Source organism: Microcebus murinus, chromosome 2, assembly GCF_040939455.1.
Source record: "Microcebus murinus isolate Inina chromosome 2, M.murinus_Inina_mat1.0, whole genome shotgun sequence".
Lineage (NCBI taxonomy): Eukaryota > Metazoa > Chordata > Mammalia > Primates > Cheirogaleidae > Microcebus > Microcebus murinus.
Window position 1 is genome coordinate 108,069,804 of NC_134105.1, and position 22,375 is coordinate 108,092,178.

Genomic DNA, 22,375 nt, shown 5'->3' on the forward strand with positions numbered 1-22,375 from the left:
CATTTATTGAGCATTTTAATTCTCAAAACAACTCTGTGAGTTAGAGCTGTTGAGGAAACTGAAGTTCAGAGAAGCTAAAATATTTGTCCAATTAGTGGTAGACCTGACATTTCTTATCCAGGCGTTCTGACTCCGAAGCACGAGCTCTTAACCACGTTGCTGTGCTGTGTCTGTGTAGCACAAACCATCATCCTGAGAAGGAGCTGGTGCCCCGGGCGACGATGACAAGGGCGTGCAGGTCCAGACAGCCGGCAGGACAAGGTGACGGAATCAAGGCGAGCAGGACTGGCCGCTCCAGGAGAGCACTGATGCTCTGGGTGCTTGGCATGAAGGATCCCAGCTCCCAAACTGGATAATATCTCTGGGGCCAGGGGACTAGACAGAACGAACCTGACAATTAGGGGCTGAGGTGGGCTACCAGTCAGGAGCTCAGATGCAGGAAATAAAGCTCCTCTACTCCCAACTAACTGAAAAGCTTTGGAGCTCGGATGTCAGCACCAGACGGCATAGCCTTGGGCAGACCTGGATTTGCCAGCTGTGCAGCCCGGATCTGTCACTGATGTCCTCTGGCCTTAGTTTCATCATCTGTAAAATGAGAATTATTGCAGCACCAATCTCATTGGTTTTTGAGGATAATTGTGAAGGTGAATGAGAAACGTATCATGGGGCCTCATTACCAACCAAGCCAGGCACGGGCAGGGTGGGACAGCAGTGATGGACAGGAGTCTTCTCGACGGGCACGCCTGCCCCTGCTGCCTCGCCTCTGCTCTCTCTGTTGCCCACTGCCTGCTGTCTCCTTCCACCTCTGCGACCCTCTTGGAAGAGGGTAACCTACACCCTGCCCCAGCTTCCTCACCATGCACTCCTCAACCCTTCATGATTTTATTTCCAAGCTTGACACACTAGGGAAATGGTTTTCTCAAAGGTCACACTGGTGACCTGTGAGTTGACAAAATGGTAAGCAGCTTTCATTTCCCCTAGGCATTCGAGATTTGAAACTGTCAGTTTCTTGCTGCTCTCCCAGCTCAGTGGTCACCTCTGTGCAAATGACTCCCAAGCTCTAGTCCCCATTTCCGTCACCCACTGAGCACCTTCACCTGGAGCCCTGCCAGTAGCAGCTCAACCTTAATATGCCCCAAAGCAAACTTGGGGCTTCTCTTCTAAACAATCTCCTTTCTTCCCTACCTCATTTTAGTTAACTTTGCACCAACACCTCCGGCATCTCCAACTCCTTCCTTCCTTCCCCTGACATCCAATCAGTTGCCAAATCCTGAAATTCTACCTCACAAGAATATCTTTCTCATCCATCCCTGTCTTCTCTCTGTCATTGCTACTGTCTTGCTCCAGACCTTCACAACCTATAGCCCCTGCCAGTCTCTTCTTTCCAGCCCAACACCCCTGCCCGTGTTCATACATGCACCCTGCAATCAAGGGACCCTTCCCAGAGCACAATGGCAGTGAGATTACTCCCCTGTTCAAAAACCGGAAATGGCTCCATGTTGTTTATAGCAATATTTCCCAAACTTGCTTGGTGGTAAAAAATACAGATTCCTACTCCCCATCTCCACCTTCATGAATCAGAATCTCTAAGAGATGTGCCTGCTGTTTGAGACACATACCTCTCTCTATATATATAGAAACAGAGTCTCTCTCTTTGTTGCCTGGGCTAGAGTGCCATGGCGTCATCATAGCTCACAGCAACCTCAAACTCCTGGGCTCGAGCAATTTTCCTGCCTCAGCCTTCCAAGTAGCTGGAACTACAGGTGTGAGCCACCATGCCCTGCTCTGTTTTATATTTTTTAAAAGCACCCAGGTGACTCTTGTCATCAGAGCCTTTAAATGACACACTGTCATTTAGAATGGCACTTTGTCTGGCATTCAAGGCCCTCTGCGAAACGGCTCCAACATCTATTCCAGTACTGCCTCCCATGTTTCCATTTTGTGCACTGGAACTTCATCCCTCCGTGCCTGTGCTCACATTGTTCCCTCCCCTTTGTGCCTCTGAGCCAGATCCTACCTATCTGCCAAGACCCAACTAGAATACCACTCCTTCCATGAAGACCTTCCTGATTCTCCCAGCTGAGAACATCTCCCCCTTCTCTGGGTTCCCACTGCCCTGGATATGCAGTGGTGTGCAACCAGCGGCCAGCAGCGCCTGGCTCAACACACAGGCTCAGTGTTGGCACTTTCCCTCCCCTTTACCGTCTGCAGTACTCCTCCCTGTCACCATTGCATCCAGGAGGTACCTAACCCTAGTCATGTGCTCCTGGAAACAAGAACCCAGCATGGAAGCTTCCATGGGTCCTTACAGCACAGAAGTTAAATATGCAGGCTCTGGAAACAAACTTAAGTTTGAATCCCAGCTCCCCTACTTGGGTAAGCTTAGGGTCAGTGTGCCTCAGTTTCCCCATCTGTAAAATAGAATTGTGATGAGGACTAAATTAAGTAAAGCATGCTGTCTTCATCAGTTCTGGAGGCTGGGAAGTCCAAGACCCAGATGCTGGCAGACCTGTTAACTGGTGGGGTCCAATTCCTGGTTTGTAGACAGCTATTAATATCTTCTTGCTGTGTCCTCACACGGCAGAGAGCAGACAAAGAGGAAGCAGGCTCTCTCCTGTCTCTTCTTATAAGGGCGCCAATCCCATCCATGAGGGCTCTACCCTCATAACCTAATTACCTCCCAAAGCCCCTACCTCCTAATACCATCACCTAATACTCACATCCTTTATCGAAAGGATTCGTTCTGTAAAATTTGGGTTTAGTCAAAATGCCAAACTCAAGGATCCAGGAGGCCACGTGTGGCCCCAAGTCTGCAGGTTCCCCACCCCATTGCTTCACCTTGTTGATCAGAGGTAAAGGACTTGGTCGAGCTCACACAGCTAGTTAGTGGTAAAGCAAGTCCCAACACTGAAAGCCTCTGCCCTCCCCGCAGCCCAGTCTGGAGCGATTTCCAGTATGCCATGCCCTGGCCTTCGCTCTTGCAGTGTTGGGATGAAAGAACCACTGAGGCAGGAGGCAGAGCCCAGGCCTACCCACTCTCGCTTGGCAGAAATGGAGGTAAAGAAGTGGGGGGCATTAGAGGAAATGGTGGGGGAAAGTCCCCAAGGGCTAGGAGCTTGCCCTGGGAAGACAAGGTCAAAGGACACGCTGGAGTGATGTGGTAACTAAATGGCATAAGATTCTGAGCAAAAGGACAACGAGGTGGGGACCTTTGTTTGCCGTGATTGTAATGGCCTCTCCAGTACCTTGCACAGAATTCAGCATACAGTAAGTGCTCAGCAAATGCTGGCTGACTGTCTGAATGGGGCAATAGTATCAAGAAGCGTGTACACTATTGATTAAGTTACCCTGGGGGAAACTCGCATTCCCCAAGGGGTGGTGGTGAGAACATTCGGACAGGAGCACAAGAGTGAAAAGATCCTGGACTTTCAGAGAAACCAAGGCATGGAGGAGGCCAGGCCGCCTGAAATTCCGAGGCGAGCTGGTTATGTGAGAGGGAGGCAGTGGCCTTGCATGCCAGATGTTTGCAGGGCACCCTACCCTAGCTGGACATCCGGAAAGCCAAAGGGGACAGGCAGATAAACAGAGCTGTATCCTGGGCCAAGCAGAGGGGGCCTGGTAGGGGAAGAAGGAGGAGGCAGGGGCCAAGCCAGGCTGCCTCTTGATAGGGGGAGCTGGGAGGCGGGGTGCTCTGGGCCACTGGCTGGGTCAGATCTCCAGCCAAAGCAAACCTGCCTCAGGGGGTTGGGGGGCTGCTCCCTCCCTGCCGGATGGAATCAAAGGAAAACAGGAACCCTAGAGGGCCCAGCTGTGACCCTTGCCCCCCACACTCAGCAAGACCCATTAACCCAATCCTCCCTGTATCCCCTAACTTACTTATCCCAGCCCAAAGAATCTCTGGAAACAGATTCCTCCGGTATTTGCTGATCAAATACCAGCCAAGAGATGTCAAGTTTTCCCAGACTCCCCGAAGCCCTGCCTGTCTCCCCAAAAGATACCCAGACCCTGTCCCACCTCTCACAGTGGCCCTCTGTGAGAAACCAAGGTAGTCTTTGTCTGAACCTGAGCCCTTCCTCTTTTCTATGCCAAGAGTTAAAGGGGTCAGGCTCATTTCTGCAGGTTACACTAATAACAAAGCAGGAGCACCTGGCCCTGTGCTAACAAGCTAGGAGTGCCCACCCCCTCCGATCTCCTTCTGAACCCAGGTCTCCACCCGATTGATGGTTCTTGCACTGATACAGCAACAGGTAACTTCTGCTGCTCACCTGAGCTGAGCCATGAGCTGAGGGGGGAGTAGCCTGGAATGTGGGGATCATCAGAGTTGGAAAGGGACACCAGAGGTTTTCTCACCCAGTTCCTTGTCATTCAAAGGAAGATGACAAGGCCAGAGCATAGAAGCCACTTGTCCCCTTGTCCACTTGTCCAAGGTCACACAGGTGTTAGTGGCCCAGTAGGACCAACCTCAGCTGGCCTGACCTGCAGGCAAGCACCCACTGCATCACACTGCTCCAGGGACCAGAATGCGAGTTGGGGCAGAGGAGACAACAAGCACAGAACAGCCCTGGGCCATCATGCTCAGGGAGAGGGGTTGACAAGGGCCCCTGGGCCACACCAAGGGTCCTTTTCTTTTCCTGCCTGGCTTCCACCTGTGTGCGTAGGTAGGAACACAGCACGGAACTATCCACACCCAGAGAGAGTAAGGTCAAAAAGCTGTGGGTATGGAGCACAGGCAGAGAGATTGAGGAAAATACTTCTGGGTACTTTTTCCTCCTACTTCCTAAGTTCTATATAATGTGGTTTTAAAAATAAAAAGGATAATAAAAACAATCTGAGGGAGAAATTAAAGATGACAGAACCAAGGAGAGACAGAGGAAGAGATTTTTTTAATGCAGAAAATCTGAATTTGAGGAGACTGAAAAGAAAGATTAGAAAGAAAACAGAGGAGCAGATGTCAAAAGAGAGATGGAGAGAAAACTCAACACTGTCCTTGTGGTCCAGTGGGGAAACTGAGGCAGCAGCAGGACTGGGACAGCCACTCGGTGGCTCTGAGCCCGGACTTCCAACTGTAAGGTCACTACAATCTGAGGGAGTGGAGGACAGCGGGCTGGACAGGAAGGGGAGAGAGAAGACACCTTTCCTGGACACTAGACATGGACTCCAGCCATGCCCTCCTCACTCCTCCCGTCCTATCGCCCCAAGATGGGCCAGCCTTGGAAGCAGAAAAACTTCCCCCACACCCCCCAGAAAGCCTCAGAAGCCTGACAGCGGTGACAAGCCCACAGGCCCTAAAGGAGAAAGGAAAAGGAGAGTTAGAGGAGGAAGAAGGGAGCGAAGGAGAGACTTCCTGAGAGGCCTGGCTCGGGCAGGAGCTCGGGCAGGAGCAGGACTGGAGAGCTGGGCCCGCGTTGGGACTGGGGCAGAGCCGTGGGGTGAGGGGGCGGGAGGAGGGACAATGGGGTGATAGAGCCTCCCAGCTCTTCCTTCCCTCCCTCTCTCCCTCCTCCTCTCTCTTTCATGATCTTGAAACAACCTTCAAGTCTGGGCTGGAGGCCCCAGGAGGCCAGTCACTTAGGAAACAAAACTGTTTCTTGGAGACCTTGGAAGCCCATCTGCAGCTGAGCAGCATCCCCACCCCCTCCGAGCACATACACATTCTCCCATGGACGCTCACGTACGCCCACGCCCGCTGCGCACGCGCGCCGCGCTGGCCCCCACGCACGCACGCGTGCACGCGCACAGACTCACACGCACCTGTACACTAGCCACGCTTGCACACAGATAACGCACGTGTAATGGGTTGGCCACATGAGTGTCGCCCTCCAGTCCTTTGAGGAGCTGCTCCTTCGGAATTCCCGTTTGGTGCGTTGACACTGATACCGCACCCGGGTCCTCCTCGGGCGTGAAATAGCACGCACGCTCACGTACACACACGGCCCTACGTCCCAGAGCTTCTCTTAGCGACCAAACATTGGATTCCGGACCCCTCCCTCCCCTCTCTGATCTGTGACTTCTCTCAAGCCCACGCCGCAACCCAGTCATGCTAGCTTTCCTACCTCCTGCTTTCAAGCCTGTCTTTCTCTCCCTTTTGCTCCTCTTACTCCAGGGGCCTTGATCCAAGCTAGTACCTCTGGCTGTGCTCAAAGAAAGCAGCCCAGGCACTCCAGATCAGAGGATCGGGTGTCAACACCCGTTTATGTCCTGCAGTCTGAGGTACATGGTGGACAAGAAGGAAGTGACTCCCGGAGTCTCACCTCTCACCGGGAAAGGAGGGTGGCCAGTGACACGTGGGTGAAGGATGGGCCCTGGGTGTCCTGTGCCCCCCTTGGACTTGCCTGAGTCCCAAATGTGTGAGTGGCAGTGCCCTGGGGCTGTGCTCTCGCCCAAATGCAGGGCATGGCAGGGAGCCCCGGCAGGCTGTAGGGGCAGAGGAAGGGCACCGTCCTTTCCGGTATTGAGCCTGGCTGCGGGGACCAGAGCCAGGGCCTTTGGAAGGACTGGGCAGTACTGGAAGGTGCCAGCGGGGGGTGGGAGGGGGATGGAAACTGTTAGAGCCCAGCGCCTGAAGTTTGCACACCTTCAGGTTCTGAGACTGGAGTTTGCTCTTCTTTTTCACTTTGTGTCCTGGAGAAGGCTGGGCAGAAGGTAACCCAGGAACCTAAGGAACAGTGCTTCCTAAACCCCAAGTTATCGCGTCGTTCCCCCAAGCCCCAGGGCAAGGTTGCCCCAGTTTTGAAAGCCCCAGCCACCTTTGGGCCACTCTTCTGGCAACTTCTACCCTGGGCAGTGTCTCCTGATATCTAACCACAAGCGTTCTTGCCACACCAGCTACTCTCCTCTCACTCTCTCCTCTACACACAGGGGCTTGACCTGGCATCTCTGTGTTCCTGCCACTGTTTCCTCCCTCTGCCTGTTCTCCTCCAGCCCCAAATCCCAGGTCAGTGGAGGGGGCCGTGGAGAGACACGAGAAGGCCCATGGCCTGCCCCATCCTACCCACCCTTTCTGCCTGTAACCCAGGAGGAGGAAGGAGGGTGGAAGTGGGATGTAACCTTCCGAATCCCTGTAATGGAAAATCTCAACTGCAGGCCTGGAGGGGGCCAGTTATTTAGGGAATTCAGATGTGAGCCCTGTGCCCTGAGAATGGATTTGCTGGAGGAGAGGTCGATAATCTCTCTGCAGGGAGTTCCCTCTGGGGCCAGAGAGGGACCCAGCCCAGCCAGCGGGCAACAACTTAGGTCTCTGGGCCACAGCCCCCCCTTCCCTCCTTCCTTTCCGGCTCACTTCCTTTGCTCACCAGGGGCTCAGACTTGCCCCCACTCTGCTGGCTGCCCTTCACGCCATTTCTGTGCCCAGAGAAATAGGGACATTCCAGGAGAATCCTGTCCCAGGAAAAGGTGGGAGCAGGGTTTTTCTTTTTTCTCTCTGCCCCTTCTGGTTTCCCTTCTTTCTTTGCCTGTCATTCTTGGGCTCTTTCATCAAATGAACAGCAACGACACCCCTAGACTGGCCAGTCCTGTCCAGGGTCATCTCCTCCACCCCTGTTTCTAGCTGGTGTAAAAGACAGCCCTTCCCGCCAGGGGCAAGGCCCCCTCCCCACTCCCCAGGTACCTCTCCCAGGCCTCACTGCAGGGCTCTAACCCGGTCGTTCCAGGTTTGCCTGCCCTGCCCCTCTGGAAGAAGGAAGCAGAGTTCACATACCTGGTATCTGTTATGCCGTTGACTGCCACACACCTCTTAGAAGCTCTCTGTTGTCTTCTTTTGACGTCTCCCCACACTACTTGCCAAACCCAGACAGAGGTTCAGCCTGGAGCCCTTCAGCTGCGATGAAAGGAGTGGTATGTCTGCTCCTTAAACAGGTTATGGAAGCCCAGGGGTGGCATCACACGCCTGCTGGGCTGGGTCCAGGTGGCCCTCCTGGTCCCTCAGGTCCCACTGTCCCTGGCCTGCCCCTCTGTAACTGCTTCCTGGCCCAAGGAGTCTTGATTTTCTTCCCAAACTTTGGAGAGGTTACATCCAGGAGGACTTGGGGAGACCCTCCCGCCCATCCCCACGGCTTGAGCTGCCTCTTGGGCCACCTTTGGCTCCCACTAGGGCCCCCTCCCACGTGCCTAAATGCAAGGGCCAGCTCTGGGTTCAAAGTCTAACTTTTTCTTTTTATTTTCTGTCTGCCTTTTCTGGTTTCCCTTCCTCTCTTTGCCTGGTCGTTCTTGGGCTCTTTCATTAAATGAGCAGCAGGGACACCCCAAGACCAGCCAGCCCTGTCCCTGCAACTCTGTAGTGGAGGGAACCGGCTCTCTTTCTTTCTCTGGGAAGTTGGATATAGACTCAGGAGACCTGAGTTCTGGTTCTGGTCTTATCAGCTCAAATTGTTTGATCCCTCTGAGCCTCAGTTTCCCCACCTGGAAAAGAAGAGGAAGGGTTAGACCACATGGCCTCTGGCATCCTAGGATTCTGAGCGGACTGCCCCCCCAGCCTGTTCCTAAGGGGCGAGTTTCCCCACTCTCCATCCTGGCCCCCTCCCGTCACCTCCCTCAGCGGGCCTGTCACAGGCCAGAGGGGGCTGAGGGGGTGGGGGGGCATGCTGAGGGACAAACGACTGTCAAGGGCCAGCAGCTAAAGGGGCGGGAGGGGAGGAGTCCTCAGGGATCCTGTTTCAACAAACGTTTCTTTCCCGAGGAGGGGAAGGCGGGGGAGAGGGGGAGAAGGACCTATTTAAAGCTACCCTGTTGCTTCGGCTGTCTCTGTCTGTCTGCCAGGGTCTCCGGCTGTCCCAGGCTGGCTGGTGTGGGCTTGGGATCCTCCTGGTGACCTCTCCAGCCTAGGTCCCTCAGCCACTCTGCCCCAAGATGGGCCGTGGGGTGAGTATCCCCAAAGAGCAAGGGTCGCTCTCTGGAGGGTTAGGGAGGCTACAGAAAAAGGATGGAGTGGAAATGGGATGTAGAGGGAGGGGAGAAGCTGACCGAGTGGGATAGTTTGAACGTGGAACTAACAGTCTCCAAACTGCAAATGCGTGTGTGGATCACACGGCGCTCGCATGCCAAGCACTCTTCTCTGCCCGCCCACGTTGGTTGGCCCCACAGCCGGCCCCACACGCCCCTCCAGCTCTCCCTCCACCCCGTCCCGCATCCCTGGCCCTGCTCTTCCCCAGGGCGGTCCTCCTCTCCCACCACATGTCCCACTGAAGGGATCTTTGGCACCGTTAGTCCTCCCACCTTTGCTACCTACTGAGAATATCCACTGCTCTGGGAGAACCAACCTGAGAGGATGGGGGTCCAATGTGAGCTTGGAGAGGAGCAGCAGAGCATCCTGCTCCCCGAGTCACCAAGCAGTTCCGGACACCAGCTCCAGGGGCCCTGAGTGCCAGGGACAGCTGGGAGGGGTGTGGGGAGGAAGAGCAATGTGCCCCCAGCCTAGCACCCTCCGGATGTCCCAGGCAGCAGCATTGTCCTCGGGGCTCCGGGCCATGGGCTTTGAGGACTTTCCCAGAGGCTAGTGAGAGCTGCCCCCCCAGCCCCCATCCCGGTCCACCCCAGTCCATGGCATTCTGCAGTGACGGCCACGCCAAGGGGAAGATTAACAACCACGATGGGGGCGGGGCAGGCAGGAACAGGGCTTCAAATTCTTGGAAATGAAATTCCCATATGGAGCAAAGTGACCCAATCTCTTCCCATACTGTGCCTGGCTGCTTTCCCTTTGTGGAATGCTGGCAAAAGAGGGCACCGAGGGGAAGGGCATGGTGAGCACTAGGAGGGTGTGAGGAAGACAGTGCCTGTGGGGGGCGGTGGGATGTTTCTGGGCCCAGGAGGAGCCAGGCAGGGGTGTGTTATTGCACTGTGTTGAGCAGCTGGGAAAACTCTGAGCCTGGACACCAGGGTTCCTGAGCTGGGGTGGGAGCTATAAATAGAACCGGAGTGTGTGTGTGTGTGTGTGTGTGTGTGTGTCCACGACCACGTGTTCTCTGTAGGCTGCAAGTCCTGCAGATATTCATGGACGAGCACCTGGGTTTGTGTCTCAGCAGGCAAATTTGCAAATGTGCAAGCCTTCCAGCATGCAAAAGCATAGGTGTCGCTGTGTGGACGCATGAGGGTCTGTGGGCCTGCTCTTAGCAGCTGTCTGAGAGGTGTGGGTCTACCAGATAGAGGTCACGGTCCTGGGAAGATATACTGCCTTGGGCCCTTCAGCTGCACCTTGACATCTCTTGCTCCCCACAGAAAGGAGTCCCCAGCTGAGGTGCAGGACGTCAGAGGAGAGGCTGGGGCTGACCGGATCAGACAAGCTCCCCACTCCCTGACCCGAGTGGGGAGAGCAGGAGGGGACATAGCCCCCTACCGTGCTGCACCTTGGAGCAAGGTGGACCCAGCTCAAGGTGTCCTGTGTGGGAAGCGATGTGACCTTGACTTCTCCAGTCTGTCCTGCTTCCCTACAACCCCAGAATTCCCCAGGAGCTGGGAGTGAAGTAATAGCAAGACCAGGCACAGATCTGGGCTGTCTGGGCTAAGAGACTGGGCGAAGTGGGGGCACTTAGGGCCTGGAACTTGGGGTCCAACCTTCCAGGGGACCCTTGAAGAGGGACAACACCCACTACCCACAACCTGTGCCAGAGGTCATTTTTCACCTCCAATCCCTTCTTGCCTGCATCTCCACTCCAGAGCCGGGCCCAACTGTCCCCCATCACCTTGTGGCCGTGAAGGGCAGCGTGGGAGTGGGGGGAAGGGCTGGCTCTTGTGGGGGGGCGAGCCCAGCCTGCTCCAGCTGCCACTGAGCACTGGTGGGGGGGCGCTGGCCCATACCCAGCTGCCCCCGCTCTGTCCCAGCCGCTGGCTTTCTCAAAAAGAACTCTCTGTTCTCCTTCAGCATTCAAGACCCAGAGAGGGGGACTTGTGGTTGGGGGAGGGAGGAGTGGGGGGAGGAGGGGGGTCCTTGCTTCCTCTCTTTCTTTCTTGCCTGGGCAGCCGCTGGCCCCAAATCTCTGCAGGCTCCTGGCTGCAGAGCCTGCGATCCTTGCCAGGACGACAGGAGGGGGAAGGGGCAGTGTGTCCCAGGCTCTGAGGCTGCTGCAGAGCAGGGTGGGAGCTGGGGAAGGAGGCACTGCGTGGAGCTGCTCAGCTCAGCCACAACCCAACATGCCAAAGTGCAGGGGCCAGCAAGTGTTTAAAACGTGTGCATTTGACTCCAATTTTGTAAACTTTATTTCATGTCTGAATGCACAGAAATTCCTCTGGGCTCTGTCCACCCCCCTCCGCCCCCGCTGCATGCCCAGTCCTGCTTCTGTCCCTGAAGCTCCTGGGGGTCACATGGAAGCTTGTCCAGCCTGATCTCTTACCTCCGCTCCCTTCACCGCATTTCATCCTTTCCTCAGACTTGTCCGGACAAGGACAGAGTTAGCGAATCTAAAGCATTTCAACCCATGCCACCAAATGAACCCTCTCAAGCCACCGGGGAAGGGAGAGGTACAACTGCTCACGAGCCTTTCCCCGCTCCTTCTGTGGGGCTGCTTCAGTCTCCCCAAGATGATCAGCCTCGAGGAGGCCAAAAATAGCCTGGATTCGCAGATGCTCCAGATGGAGACAAGTGTATGATTTACTGGTCACCTTTGCTGAGAAGAGCACTTCTCAGCAAGCCAGCCTCCCAGAGCTCATATCCGTTTAGTTCGTCAGTGTCTTGGGAACAGCAGTGTCTCCCTGCACCCCCGCCCCCACCCTTGCTCCTGACTCCGCTGGTCAGACTTCTCGGGGTGCTGGATGGGTGGCTCCTCATGGCCAAGGCAACTGCCACATTTCTGGGATTGCTCCTGACTCTTTGGTGGGTAAAAATGCATTATCCCAAAGCTCAGAGGATTTAGGGCAGTGAAACTCTTCCACGTGATACCACAACAGTGGGCGCCTGTCCTTATACATTTGTCCGAACCCGTAGAATGTACAACACCAAGATGGAACCTTAATGTAAACCGTGGGCTCTGTGCGCTGGTGCTGTGGCAGTGTAGACTGGTGATTGTAGCAAATATATCTCTCTGCTGCTGCTGGAAATTGATAGTGAGGGAGGCTGTGCATGTGTGGGGGCAGGAAATATGTGAGAACTTTCTCTACTTTCCACTCAATTTTGCTATGAACCAAACATTGCTCCAAAAAATAAAGTCTATTTGTTCAAAAACAAATAAAACCCAAGAAAATGTATTATCCTGCAAACAAAGGGCAAACACCTTGGCTGTTGATCTTACCCAGGTATCCACTCTTTATGGGGAAAAAGAAAAACACCAAAACAAATTACATCATAGTACAGAGAAGCTCATTCCTGAAAGCCTAGTGCAGCCTGTGGAGTCCAGTGAAGAAACAGAGGCACCAGGTGGAAACTGAGCAGCCCCTCTGTGACAGGGACCCTGGATCCTGAGGGAGTGGGAGGAGAGGAGAGGCTGAAAGAGGATGTGAGAAGACGCTTTTTTTTGGACATTTGTCATGGCTACCCCAGTCCTTCCCTAGCGCCCCCTCCTCTCCTATCACTTCCTCCCATTGGAAGAAGTTTCCCGCCTTCTCCCCCCGGAAGGCCCCTGAAGACCCTGGAATCCACCTGGTAATGGTGAGACACAGGCTCTGGACAGGAAGGGAAAACGGGGGCTTCGTAAGGCTACAGTCAAAATGTCCGTCTGATGTCACCAGACGACCCAGGAATGCCCAGACCTAAGAGTGACACGAACGCTAATTTTAGATTTACTCGCAGATACAATTTCTTGTATTTTTGGACGAATGGGACCCGGTTCCCTTCTTGCCCACTTGTGCTTTGGGGTGTCGAGTCCTGTGAGTTGCCTTCTGCCCAGCAGGGCGGAGGGGGCTTCAGCACACCGTGTTCCCGGTGCCTGGACACGCGCCGGCCCTCCACCTCTGACTTCTCTCAGTCCACCAGCCCCTCTCTTTCCGTTCCTGCCGCTCCACCACCGGACCCCGTTCTCCTCCGGACACTTCCCTGCCTACCGCAGCTCCCCAGAGACGCTTGCCTCCCCAAGTCCCTGCCTCTACTCCTCCCTAAGTAACACGCCATGGTGTTGGGCAAAGTCACTCCCCCGGGGTGATTCTACTCCCTCAACACCCCCCCCCATCCACTCCTTTCCAGAATTCTCCCAAATAGCATAGGATGGTGGTTTTTAACGTTTTTGCTTTGGTTTGTATTTAGCAGCAGGGTCCTTTCACCAAACAAATTCTTAGCAGGAGCCCAAGGGCCCAAGTTCTCAACTTCAAAAGTGGTGCTCTTCAGTCCCGAGCCCTTCCTCGCCCTTTCCTGCAGCTCACACGCAGAGCCCTGTCGCTCTGCCAGGGGTCTGCAAGCTGAGGGCCTGGGCTCCCCCCAGCCTCCAGCCCCGATTCCTCCCCCAGGACAATCACTACCTCTGAACCCGCGGCCCCCAATCCCAGTGCCTGGGCCCCCGGCTGCCTGGCAGGAATGGGAGCTCCAACCTCTGTCCTCCCTGACTCCCCGGGCTCTGCCTTCCTCCTGCAGGCCGGCCGCGAGTACTCGCCTGCCGCCACCACCGCCGAGAATGGTGGTGGCAAGAAGAAACAGAAGGAGAAGGAGCTGGATGAGCTGAAGAAGGAAGTGGCCATGGTGAGGCCCACAGCCCGCCTGCCCCGCTGGGTGGGGAGGAGGGACCCCATGCTGGGAGGGCTGCCCTGGCAGCCCAGTGCACTCAGAGAAACTTTGTGCCCCGTGCTGCTCGCCTCACCCCTGCAATGCCCAGTGCCTCGTATGCAACTCACACTCAACGTGCACACACTCACCCTCCTCCCCAGAGTAACCCGCCTTTCCCTCCCCAGGATGACCACAAGCTGTCCTTGGATGAGCTGGGCCGCAAATACCAAGTGGACCTGTCCAAGGTGAGTAAAGGGAAGCAAAAAAGGGAAGCAAAGAGGCGAGAGAGCCACGCAGCGTTGGGGCAGGAGGAACCTTAATACTCAATCCAACCCTCTTCATAGATGAGGAAACTGAGGCCCAGAGACAAGTGACTTGCCTGAGGTTGCATGGCTAGTCGGTGGCACAGCCTGAACTACAGTGTGGGTCCCCTGTTTGCTAGCCCGAAGCTCTCTCCCTGTACACCCTGCGAGCCAGAGCTCCCTAGAACCCAGGCCCCAGAGGGCCTCCAGGCAGGGGCCCTACCCTACCCCAGGCAACTTTAGTCACACCCAACCTCCCACAGAGCTGGCACACTGAGCTAGGGAGGTAACCCGTGTCTCTAATTATGGTAATTTGCTGGGCCCCTGCTACATGTGATGTGTGGCCCTGTGATAGAAGATTTTTTTTTTTTTTGAGACAGGGTCTCGATCTGTCACCCAGGCTAGAGTGCAGTGGCATCAGCCTAGCTCACAGCAACCTCAAAGTCCAGGGCTCAAATGGTCCTCCCGCCTCAGCCTCCCAAGTAACTGGGACTACAGGCATGTGCCATGACACCTGGCTAATTTTTCTACATTTTGTAGAGATGGGGTCTCTTTCTTGCTCAGGCTGGTCTTGAACTCCTGGCCTCCTAAAGTGCTAGGATTACAGGCTTGAGGCACCACGCTCGGCCTAGACACTTTATATATATTTCTCTAACCCTTATAACAACCCTGTGAGACAGGTTCTGCATACCTATTTATTATATTAAGGAGACACAGAGAGGGAGAGTGGTTTCCCAAGGTCATATAAACAGTAAGTGGCACAGTCAGATTGCCAAACCCATCATTTTGGAAAAAAAAAAAAATCATTAATCAAAAAATTTGGGGCTGGGCGTGGTGGTTCACGCCTGTAATCCTAGCACTCTGGGAGGCCGAGGTGGGCGCATTGTTCGAGGTCAGGAGTTCGAAACCAGCCTGAGACCCCATCTCTACCATAAATAGAAAGAAATTAATTGGCCAACTAATATATATAGAAAAAAAAATTAGCCAGGCATGGTGGTGCATGCCTGTAGTCCCAGCTACTCAGGAGGCTGAGGCAGCAGGATTGCTTGAGCCCAGGAGTTTGAGGTTGCTGTGAGCTAGGCTGACGCCACGGCACTCACTCTAGCCTGGGCAGCAAAGTGAGACTCTGTCTCAGAAAAAAAAAAAAGAAAAAAAAATTTGGTGGGTGCATACCTCCTTCTGCAGGCTTTCCCTGACTGCTTTCCCTAAAATTCTACGCCCGTATGCCTTCACCTTACTTTATCTTCCTTAACAACACTTTTCACTCTCTGCATTAATATGCATTTTGTGTGTCACCTTTCTAGATCGTAAGCTCTCGAGGGCAGGGACTTTGTTGGTCTGGACCCCCAGAGCTGACATGAGCGCCTGCATGTAGCAGGTGCTCAATAGATATGTATTAAGTGAATGAATGAATGAGTGGAGAGACACGGGAAGTGGTGTAGAACTCCAGTGCAATGTGGTGAGTGCAGCTCTGGAATCAGGCAGAGGATACTGTGTTTCCTCAAAAATAAGACAGGGCCTTATATTTATTTTTCCTCAAGAAGACACCTAGGGCTTATTTTCAGGGGATGTGTTATTTTTTTTTTAAGTACAGTACAACAATCTACATTTATTCAAATATAGTTAAGTCGTCTTCTTCTGAAACATCATCATAACTCTCCAAATCTAGATTTCCATCCTGAATTTCTTGCAACTCCATTTCCTTTAGAACCATTGACCCCAATCTCTCATGTCGAGCAATAGAGCTCTCATGGGGCAGATGAGAAGGGCTGCTGGTCTTCTTCACCGCTCCAGGACGAAATGCACGGGTTGTGCAGATACACTGCACAGCCACGCCCATCACTAGGTCTTATTTTCGGGGTAGGGCTTATATTGCTCAAATGCTTAGAAATCCTGCCAGGGCTTATTTTATGGGTAGGTCTTATTTTCGGGGGAACACGGTACTGTGGGATCCAGAAAGGTGCTTCCGAACCAGCCTGGGGCAGAGGGAACAGGGCAGGCGGGGCTTCCTGTGGAAAGTGACAGGTGACTGCCAAAGCTGTGTGACACCGATGGCCAATAAAGTAGGACTCTCCCGCAACTCCTGGTGAGGAGGGGATCGGAAGGAAGAGCGAACGGGGAGGATCCGGTCCAGGTGTGTTTCAGGGGGGTTATCCAGGCTGCCTCTGGGGGAGATGTTGTGGCCCCCAACAGAATGTGTCTCAATCCAATAATAGAGGTGGAACCATAGTCCAAACTGCCCGCAGCCTTCAAGGCCTCCAAGTCGCATCACAAAGGCCACCTCCTCCATGTGGTCTCTCCTGCCCCTTCCAACCAGGTGGGACTGGAAGTAATGTCTCCGCCTAGACATTACTCCCCGGCCCAGGAGCTGACGGGACATGCGTGGTGGGGCTGCGCTGGCTCCATGTGCCCCTACACCTCCTCTCTTTGCCCCCTCAGGGCCTCACCAACCAGAGGGCTCAGGACATTCTGGCTCGAGATGGCCCCAACGCCCTCACTCCACCCCCCACCACCCCCGAGTGGGTCAAGTTCTGTCGGCAGCTTTTCGGGGGCTTCTCCATCCTGCTGTGGATTGGGGCCATCCTCTGCTTCCTGGCCTACGGCATCCAGGCTGCCATGGAGGACGAGCCGTCCAATGACAATGTGAGCCAGCACACCTAACCCCTGCACCAGCCCATGGCTCCGTCCTCCAACCCTGCACCCCCAACAGGGAGTGGGGGGACAGGGAGCAAAACCCTCACATCACAGTCCCACAGCACCCCTGCACTGCAGGCTGAGAAGGGGTGAGGCTTCTGTACCTACCTTGACAGCACCCTCCCCCCGACACCTGCAGGCACACACTCATTAATGAATGGGACAGTCCCTCCCCGTCCCTTCCCAGTCACGTGAGCTTGTCTGCGTCCCTGGGTCTTCACCCCCTAGAGAAGCCCTGGGAACCCCCTGAGACTGCCCGTCCCCTTCTAGACTTAGGAGGCTGGAAGGCGGAAGACGGAGGGGTGGTTAGAGAGAAGGGCTTTCCCTACCAGTCTCACTCCAGTCCCAACGACTGGGCTCCCATCTTGGATAGTACTGGGCGTTCATCCCAAGTGGAGCTGCCCCTTCAGGTTAGGGGAAGGCAGCGGGTGGTCCCTGAAACTCTCTCTCCTCACCAGCTGTACCTGGGTGTGGTGCTGGCAGCTGTGGTCATCGTCACTGGCTGCTTCTCCTACTACCAGGAGGCCAAGAGCTCCAAGATCATGGACTCCTTCAAGAACATGGTGCCGCAGGTAGATGGCAGGGCCGGGCTCTGGGCTGGGACCTAAGGTTTCAGGGAGTGTCCAGAACATTCCTTCTCGACTCCTTGTGCTCTAAGAGGGAGGAAGGCAGAAAAGACACTCCAGATACCAGGACCTGGTTTTTCACGGGGCATGGGGGTTTCTCCTTCCCCTTGGTGGGGTTGGGGGAGTGGTGGGAGACCAGGGGAGGAAGGCAGGGGCAGAGGCGAGCATTTCATGGGACGCCACGGCCTCCCCACAGCAAGCCCTCGTGATCCGGGAGGGAGAGAAGATGCAGATCAATGCCGAGGAAGTGGTGGTGGGGGACCTGGTGGAGGTGAAGGGTGGAGACCGCGTCCCTGCCGACCTCCGGATCATCTCGTCTCATGGCTGTAAGGTGAGGAGGACACGCTGGAGCGAGCAGGCTGTGTAGAGCTGAGAGGGCCCCGTCAGAAGTTTAAAGGTCAGGAGACCCAGGTCCAAACACCTGCCCCTGTACCCCAGCTGAACCTTCCCTCAGCGTATGTGCTTAGCACGGCTCCTTGCATCTGCCTGTTATGAGTGCTCTATGCCTCAGCTATTTCTTTGATACCTACTTTTTAGTAATCATGCATTGGGTATCAATTATGTGTCAGATGCTTTATATACATTCACGTGCGCAATCTAATAAAACTCTGGAAGAACGGTGTCATCTTGCAGGGCTGCTGCATGTGGCCACACAGGTTTTGCCCTGAACAACCCCGGGAGGTAGCATTTTTACGGACTGCAGTGTTAGTGGTAGCCCTGTGGCTGTGCAATGCAGAGATTGTTTACATTCCCCGTTTTATAGGTGAGCAAATGGAGGCTCTGTTGGGTAAGTAAGTAACTCAAGGTCACATAAGAATCCAGTAAGGGTCAGGATTCCAAACCGGAGCAGTGGCAATAGCTGAGTAATGCCATAAATATGTGATGAGGGCAAGTGTAACATGGTCCCTCACGTCATGAAGGTTGAGCTTGGCTGGAGCGGGCCCAGGAGACAGCTGTGTATGCACGAGTGCCTCTGCCAGTCTGATGACGGCACACCCTTCCTCCTCAGGTGGATAACTCATCCCTAACAGGAGAGTCGGAGCCCCAGACCCGCTCCCCTGAGTTCACCCATGAGAACCCCCTGGAGACCCGCAATATCTGTTTCTTCTCTACCAACTGTGTTGAAGGTGAGAAGCCAGCCCGCACGAATGAGGGCAGTCTGAGTCTTGAATCTCTAGTCCTGATTGAGCTGTGGCATTATTAACTTGGCTCTGCCAGAGAGGGGGGACTTGAGGAGTCAGGGGGCCCTGAATATTACAGAAACATTCCCCTCCAGAGAGCAGGGTACTGCCTGGGGGCAGCCCGACTCCATGGGAGAGTGGAGTTCCCCAGGAAAATCTCTGTTCTACCCCAAGACCGGGTGGGCTCCAAAGCCTTCAAATAATGGGTCTATACCCTTACAAGTGCAGACATGCACACAGACACACACACACACCCACACCCACACGGATGCTCCTGACCAGACTTGATTCCTGGAAGTCTTTGGATTCATCTGATGCCTTCTATTGCTTGTGGTTCTGGTTGCTTCCTTCTCTGATCCTTGCTTTGACCAGAGCCCCAGGCTATGGGAGGCTCAGGAAAGCTTTCAGGCCAGTTGAACACTCAGGCCTTCCTTCAGGCTGCATCGAAGCCTGTGCTACACCCGCCGAAATGCTCAGTGTGCACAGGCTGCCCTGTTTGCCCAACCCTGTGCTGGGTTCTAGAGATAAACAGAGGTCAGTAGCTCCTGGAGCTGCCATCACTGGAGGGCAGGGTCCGAGCACAGCTGACACCCGTGCCTCTGCAGTCAGACCCCTGGGCCGACACTTCAGGAGCAGGAGGAACGATATGGTGGGAGAAAGAAGCCTCGCCCGACCACGGGCCTCTGAGAGCAGGGACGGGGGCCTTGTTCCCAATCCACACCTGCCCTTCCCATTATTCAATTCTCCTTGGCACATTATGTTTCTCCGGGTTTTTGTTTTCTCCTTCAGCAAGCTGGAATTGCACTCATCCCTTGGTATCCACAAGGGGTTGGTTCCAGGACCCCCCACAAATACCAAAACCCAGGGATGCTCCAGTCCCTTATATAAAATGGCAATAGTATTTGTATATAACCCACCCACATCCTCCTCGGTACTTTAAATTATCTCTAGATTACTTATAATAATATCTAATGCCATGTAACCACTATGTAAATAGCTGTTATTCTATATTGTTTTTTGTTTTTTGGTTTTTTTTTTGAGACAGAGTCTCGCTTTGTTGCCCAGGCTAGAGTGAGTGCCATGGCGTCAGCCTAGCTCACAGCAACCTCAAACTAACTCCTGGGCTCAAGCAATCCTCCTGCCTCAGCCTCCCAAGTGGCTGGGACTACAGGCATGCGCCACCATGCCCAGCTAATTTTTTCTATATATATTGGTTGGCCAATTAATTTATTTCTATTTATAGTAGAGATGGGGTCTCGCTCTCGCTCAGGCTGGTTTTGAACTCCTGACCTCGAGCAATGCGCCCGCCTCGGCCTCCCAGAGTGCTAGGATTACAGGCATGAGCCACCGTGCCCGGCCTCTATATTGGTTTTTAAATTTGTATTTTTTATTTTTGTATTGCTATATTTATTTATTTATTTATTTTCAAATATTTTCCATGTGAGGTTGGTTGAGTCTGCGGAATCTGTAGATACAGAGGGCCAGCTGGACAATAAAAATCACCACACGTTAAATTTCCAAATTTTTAATGTACTGAAATCCTGAAATTCACATTTCCCACAATTGGTGACACACTCCCATTGCTTACCCTGCACTTGGCTTTGAAGAGAGGAGAGCAAATGAATGGAAGTAAAATTTGTCGAGTGACCCTTGTGTGTTGTAGGCCCTGGTCTAGGTGCATTACTGCACTATCTCATTTAAATATTAAAACAACCCCTACGTAGGAATTCAAAAACGGATTCAAACCCAGATTTGGCTGGCTCCAACACGCACGCTGCTCTTTCCGCTATACACTTCCTTCCCCAGAGACCCCTGTTTTGTCACACAAGGGGGAGGCATTGCCCAGCTTCCTCTATAGAGATTCATGCCTGATGTTGAGAAAGAAAATCCTAAGACTACACAGAAAATCCATAGTGAGTGCTTTACTTCGTGTTCATAATGTACTTTTGGATGATACCAGGTTTGAGATTGATTTTACTGAAATGCCGCAGGAAATTTTTATTTCGTTTATCGAATCTCCTCAGTTTGAACTTTGAGGTGATTTGCAAGGCTGCTCCACAGCCTTGTACAAGAGAAAACCATTTGCTGTTGTAGTAGATTCTGGGATTGGCGATCTTCCCAGGGAGGGTAACCCCAGTGAAGTCTACCGAAATTGGCCTCCAGGATCCGAGTCTTTGGCCATTTACTCTGTGGTGGTTTTGCTTGCTCAGGGAGTAGGGTGGGACTTCAGTCCCTAGGAGCCACGAGGCGCCCAACCTGTGTCCCCTCCCATGTTGCAGGCACGGCCAGGGGCATCGTGATTGCCACCGGTGACCGGACCGTGATGGGCCGCATAGCCACTCTCGCCTCGGGCCTGGAGGTCGGGCGGACGCCCATCGCCATGGAGATTGAGCACTTCATCCAGCTGATCACGGGGGTGGCCGTCTTCCTGGGGGTCTCCTTCTTCGTGCTGTCCCTCATCCTGGGCTACAGCTGGCTGGAGGCCGTCATCTTCCTCATCGGCATCATCGTGGCCAACGTGCCTGAGGGGCTTCTGGCCACCGTCACTGTGAGTGGGTCAGGCTGACGAGCCACCGGGGGAGGGGCCCACTACCCTTTCCTCAGAAGGATCGAGGCGCCGTTGCTCATTGCTTCTCAGAAATTTTTCCCTTCCAGTTTCTAAAGTCACATATCAGATGCTGGACTCAGAGATCACTCAAACATAACTCAGTGAGTCTGTAAAGTCTCAGGGTAGGCTCTACCTGGGCTCTTGGTTTCTCCTCTGGAGCTCTTCACGGTCACCTTCCCTCACCATGCCTGTGCTCAGCTCCCCCCACAGCCTGGGACTCCTCCTGGCCAACTCTCCTGCAAAGGCTCTCAAAGGTCACCAGTGACTGACCAGCAAATCCGGTGACCTTTCCCAGCTCCCGTCACTAGCTCTGCAGCTGAAATGGATACTGCTGTCCACCCTCCTAGAATTCTCCCTTTAGTCGGTTACTCATGTGTGACTAGCCTGGTTTTCTCCTCCTCTGTCCCCTAATTCTCCCCGCAACTGATCCTCAGGCCTCAGCTCTCTGGTCTTCTTATGCCCCTAGAGAGAGCCCATCTCCCCCTGCAATTTCCAGTGTCCCTTCTGTGCAGATGACCTCCCATCCTCATGCCCAGCTCTCTCTGGCACTCTCTGGAGCTCCAGTCAAATGTCCTTCGACTCCCTGGGCATTTCACCTTCATTATAGACCCATGGTCTCAATTCAACCCTTCTCAGATTGAACGAGTTCGCTATTTACAGCTGGGTGCCACCCACTCATGTTAGCAGAGTAGCATCGAGGGAGGAGGAATGGAGTCGCAGTCTAGGGTAAGGTCATGGTCATCTCTGACTCCAGGATCAACCCTTTTTTCTTCTTCTCTTTCTTTCTGCCAGGTGTGCCTGACCCTGACAGCCAAGCGCATGGCGCGGAAGAACTGCCTGGTGAAGAACCTGGAGGCGGTGGAGACGCTGGGCTCCACGTCCACCATCTGCTCGGACAAGACGGGCACCCTCACCCAGAACCGCATGACGGTCGCCCACATGTGGTTTGACAACCAGATCCACGAGGCTGACACCACTGAAGATCAGTCTGGTGATTGGGTGCTCCAGAGGGAGTGCAGGGCATGGCGGGTGCTAAGGGCCCCGGCGTGGTGAGGGGCTGAGATAAAGCTCTAAAGGGGATCCACGCTCATGGTTCTCCCTATTTCCCCCCAGGGGCCACTTTCGACAAACGATCCCCCACGTGGACGGCCCTGTCTCGGATTGCTGGTCTCTGCAACCGTGCCGTCTTCAAGGCTGGGCAGGAGAACATCTCTGTGTCTAAGGTGGGGGTCGGCTGCTGTCGCCCAGCTTTCCCTCTCGCCCGCTGTGGCTGCCCTGGGCGCTTCAGTGTCCTCCTGGCCTGGTCCTCTACTCCCTTCCCTCCCACCCTGGGACACTGGATTCTCTTC

General features: G+C 54.2%; 1 protein-coding gene and 1 long non-coding RNA gene across 3 annotated transcripts in view; one reads left to right on the forward strand and one right to left on the reverse strand.

The window, feature by feature from the left end:
* On the reverse strand, nt 1–9,398 carry LOC105862688 (uncharacterized). Of its 2 annotated transcripts, XR_012918182.1 has the most exons (4): nt 9,255–9,398; nt 8,333–8,397; nt 7,697–7,816; nt 1–585 (listed from the first exon to the last, which is right to left on the reverse strand). It is a non-coding gene; the product is annotated as an uncharacterized LOC105862688 (long non-coding RNA). The 2 variants fall into 2 exon arrangements; XR_001150142.2 differs by having other exon boundaries at nt 7,697–8,397; nt 9,224–9,398.
* The window catches only part of LOC105862687 (sodium/potassium-transporting ATPase subunit alpha-2), a 27,734-nt gene continuing 14,087 nt past the window's right edge, over nt 8,729–22,375 (forward strand). Inside the window, exons 1-10 of the mRNA XM_012749181.2 lie at nt 8,729–8,856; nt 13,487–13,591; nt 13,801–13,860; nt 16,357–16,560; nt 17,070–17,183; nt 17,434–17,568; nt 18,247–18,364; nt 20,698–20,966; nt 21,819–22,017; nt 22,140–22,249. Of these exons, the coding sequence (XP_012604635.1) occupies nt 8,845–8,856; nt 13,487–13,591; nt 13,801–13,860; nt 16,357–16,560; nt 17,070–17,183; nt 17,434–17,568; nt 18,247–18,364; nt 20,698–20,966; nt 21,819–22,017; nt 22,140–22,249 (1,326 nt within the window). The 5' untranslated portion in view covers nt 8,729–8,844. The remainder of the gene's footprint in view (nt 8,857–13,486; nt 13,592–13,800; nt 13,861–16,356; nt 16,561–17,069; nt 17,184–17,433; nt 17,569–18,246; nt 18,365–20,697; nt 20,967–21,818; nt 22,018–22,139; nt 22,250–22,375) is intronic.